At 34.0% G+C, this 3,383-nt stretch overlaps 1 protein-coding gene across 3 annotated transcripts; it reads left to right on the forward strand.

The window, feature by feature from the left end:
• Positions 1–220: 220 nt before the first annotated feature.
• LOC141707790 (zinc finger A20 and AN1 domain-containing stress-associated protein 8-like) lies at positions 221–2,759 on the forward strand. 3 transcript variants are annotated; one of them, XM_074511154.1, is made up of 3 exons: positions 274–378; positions 1,384–1,434; positions 1,901–2,759. In XM_074511154.1, the coding sequence occupies exon 3, from the start codon at positions 1,914–1,916 to the stop codon at positions 2,433–2,435; it is 522 nt and encodes a 173-aa protein (XP_074367255.1). In that variant the 5' UTR covers positions 274–378; positions 1,384–1,434; positions 1,901–1,913; the 3' UTR covers positions 2,436–2,759. The 3 variants fall into 3 exon arrangements, with proteins under 3 accessions (XP_074367254.1, XP_074367253.1, XP_074367255.1); XM_074511153.1 differs by lacking the exon at positions 1,384–1,434 and having other exon boundaries at positions 221–378; XM_074511152.1 differs by lacking the exon at positions 1,384–1,434 and having other exon boundaries at positions 234–378; positions 1,887–2,759.
• The last annotated feature ends 624 nt before the right edge of the window (positions 2,760–3,383 follow it).

Raw genomic sequence — 3,383 nt, forward strand, 5'->3', positions numbered from 1 at the left:
GTAATAAACAAATGTTTTTAAATACATAAATGAATTTTTTTAAAATATTCAATAAAAACTTTTTGTATATTTAAATACATCATGTTAATCAATTCACTTAAATTATAATTTAACTTTTTTTTAAATTAAAAAGAATTAAATTTAATCTAAATAATATAAATAAATACATATACACAACTTTTTAATGAATTCCTAGCTTTCATTTTGTTAACAAAGACGCAAAAAATTTATAAGTTCAATATAAATCTACAGTAAGTGCAAATATATTATACACACAAACGCCTACACCCCTGTCGACACCTATTACTTCAACGGGGCCACGGAACTACCACCACCGCTTCTCGATCTTTTCCGATTATCTCAACCATTTTACTTGCGGTACTCATATCCCTTCACTTTTTATTCTATTTTTATCTCTTTTTTGTATTTTGTTTTGTATTTTTTTAATGTTTCATTTGAATTCTCTGTGCATATATTTGAATTATTTGTTTCTGCTTTTGATTTGATTTTCTGTGTTATGATCGGTGTTAAAGGTGTTAACTTTAAGTGGGTTGAGGTTGTTTTATCACAATTTCTCTTTTTTGTATGTGTAATTGTGGTTAGATGATTGTTTGATTGTGTAAAGATTCCATTTTTATTGTTTGTATCTTATTTGCTGTATTTGGGGTTTTTATATGAGGTTGTTTATGTGTAAAATTTTGGGTTTGTAGGAAATTGAATGGGTTTTGTGAAAAATTGATTTTTTGTGAAGAAAATTTTGAAATGATGGGGAGGAATTGATGAAGTTGTGAAGAGTTTGTTTGGTATGTGGGGATTGGGGTTTGTAATTACTATTGGTATGACTTGTGTTTACAGAGATTGGTGATTCAGGTTGTTCTATATGCGGTTCTTGTGGCTTTGTTCTGTTTGCTAGTTGGATATCGAATCAGATTGTGGATTTGTTCTGCATCTTTGATTTTTGAACTAACACGTGTATGGGGGTGATAGCGGATTTTTGTTTTGTTATGATGATATGTTTCGAGTATGCTATTCGCCGCCTTGTACAACTTTTATGATATTGGAAATATTAAATTTTGTCGGGTTATTCCAAGCAATCCCCTTTTTAAACTGATTGTTAAATATTTTTCATTTACGGCTGCTGATGTGGCCTATTTCGTGGAGATTACGAAACTATTGTTTTACATTAAAATTGATGATTGTATATACTACGTCTTCTTAGGAAAACAAATATAAAGTTAATTTTCTTTTTATCTACAACTTTTTGTGTATCATTTTAAATAATTGCGATGTTTATTTTCATCTTGTAGAAATTATTTGTCTTTTCTTCTAGCTGTATTATGCAATGAATGGATCATCTGTGTAACTCACTAAGGTGTTCAACAGGGGGTTTCATGCCAAAAGTTGCCAGGGAAGTATAGACTCTTGGTTATCTTGGTACCTTCTTAAGACAAAAATTTAAAGTAACAGTTTTTCAATTTATTTTATCTTTTTTTTTTTACTTTAATTCTGAGCACCACTGTGGCTGGTTGATCATGTTTCATTTGTTGTGCAGTCACTATGTTGATTTGTTGTCATATATTAACTACATGTTTTGTGTAATGGGAAGGTTATGGTCAGAGTATGCACTACCTATGCTTTATGTAATGTTATTTTGTGGCAACTCTCTAGAAGTAGATTTGTTCACTCGGTTCTTGGGGAAGACTGACCTAATTTTTGCATTCTCTACATGTTTTATGTATGTTCTCTGCACATGGTTTCAATGTCCAGGACTAGTGTATGTAATGATTTCTAAATATTGTTTTAATTGTATTCTGAATACATTTTCATCTATACGAGGGCTCTAGGTGGCTGTGAGATTGTGTGTATAATTTCCTATAGATTTTAAGATGATTACATGCAGGGTAGTTGAACAGATGGAGGCTCCCAAAGAGACAGGTTGTCAAGCTCCAGATGGACCCATTCTTTGTGTCAACAACTGTGGGTTCTTTGGTAGTGCAGCGACTATGAACATGTGCTCCAAGTGCCACAAAGATATGATATTGAAACAGGAACAGGCCAAACTTGCAGCAACATCCATTGAAAATATTGTGAACGGTGGCTCTGGAAGTACCGACAAGGACCCTGCAGTTGTTGATGCCATTAATTTGCAAGCTGGAGCAGTGGAGTCAAAGATTGACCCGGAATTAGTACCGTGTGATTCATCATCCTCAAAGCAGAATTCAGAGGTGAAAGTTAAAGTGGGCCCAAATAGATGCAGCACTTGTCGCAAACGTGTGGGTTTAACAGGTTTCAGTTGTAGGTGTGGAAACTTGTACTGTGCAGATCATCGCTACTCTGACAAGCATGAGTGCTCATATGATTATCGGACTGCTGCAAAGGATGCTATTACCAAAGCCAACCCCATTGTCAAGGCTGAGAAGCTTGACAAGGTCTAGAAGCCATGGTTGTCTCAGAAGTTCAGCAACAAAGTATGATCTTCTGTTTGTCCTATATTAATGCATCTTTGTTTTCGTATAAGTAGCCCAGTTCTCTTGCTAGGTGCTGCTAATGAGATGATTAGTATGTTGGCATGAGAGATGGGGACACCTTTGCACAAATATGAACAAATAGCATGTAGGGATTCTGTGGAATAGGATTTAGTTTGGTTTGCTTCTGTGTTTATTTCCAGTGGATTGATGATTATCTGTGGTTTACCATAACGTGTATTGTGTCTTTAAATTTATAACTTTTTAGCATGATGTTGATGGTATTATCCCTTACGATGTGTGTTTGCCTTGCATGGGAATAGTACGTGCTTTGTGTGTGATTTACTGTTCAGTGCTATACATTAGAATTTACGGATCAAATGGACTAATTTTTTGGAATAGTTAGTTGGGTTGGCGGGGCGCGGGGATTGAACCTAAAATCTTAGATGGGAGGAGTGCTTTATCACTAACCTCCAAGGCCCTAGCTCAAAATTAATACTTACTGTTAACTTTGTTTTATTTTATTTGTCTGGTGTTTTGTTTAGTTTTTGGTCATGCCAATTATATGTCTAAATTTTATTATGTACTTGACATTTATGTGTGATTTGTTCATTATCATTTCGGTCACGAACGAGGCATAATGTTGTATTGTAATATTTTTGCCTCATGTAAGAAAATTTAATGTTACCAAATTAAGATATAAATGGCTGGAAGGCCACCTTATAATAAATGACTTATGAGTAGTTGGGTAAAGCAATTTTTCGAGGGGCTTTTATTGATATACACACACATATATATATAGAGAGAGAGATTTTCGAGGGGCTTTTATTGATACACACACACATATATATATATATAGAGTGAGAGAGAGAGAGAACGCGAGCTACTCCACTAGAAATAACATTATATTGAAAACTA

Source organism: Apium graveolens, chromosome 2 (genome assembly GCF_009905375.1).
Source record: "Apium graveolens cultivar Ventura chromosome 2, ASM990537v1, whole genome shotgun sequence".
In the NCBI taxonomy this organism is placed as follows: domain Eukaryota; kingdom Viridiplantae; phylum Streptophyta; class Magnoliopsida; order Apiales; family Apiaceae; genus Apium; species Apium graveolens.

What these genes read in the sequence shown, in the direction of transcription:
- LOC141707790 (XM_074511152.1), top strand. Translation starts at nt 1,887, where the DNA reads ATGATTACATGCAGGGTAGTTGAACAGATGGAGGCTCCCAAAGAGACA.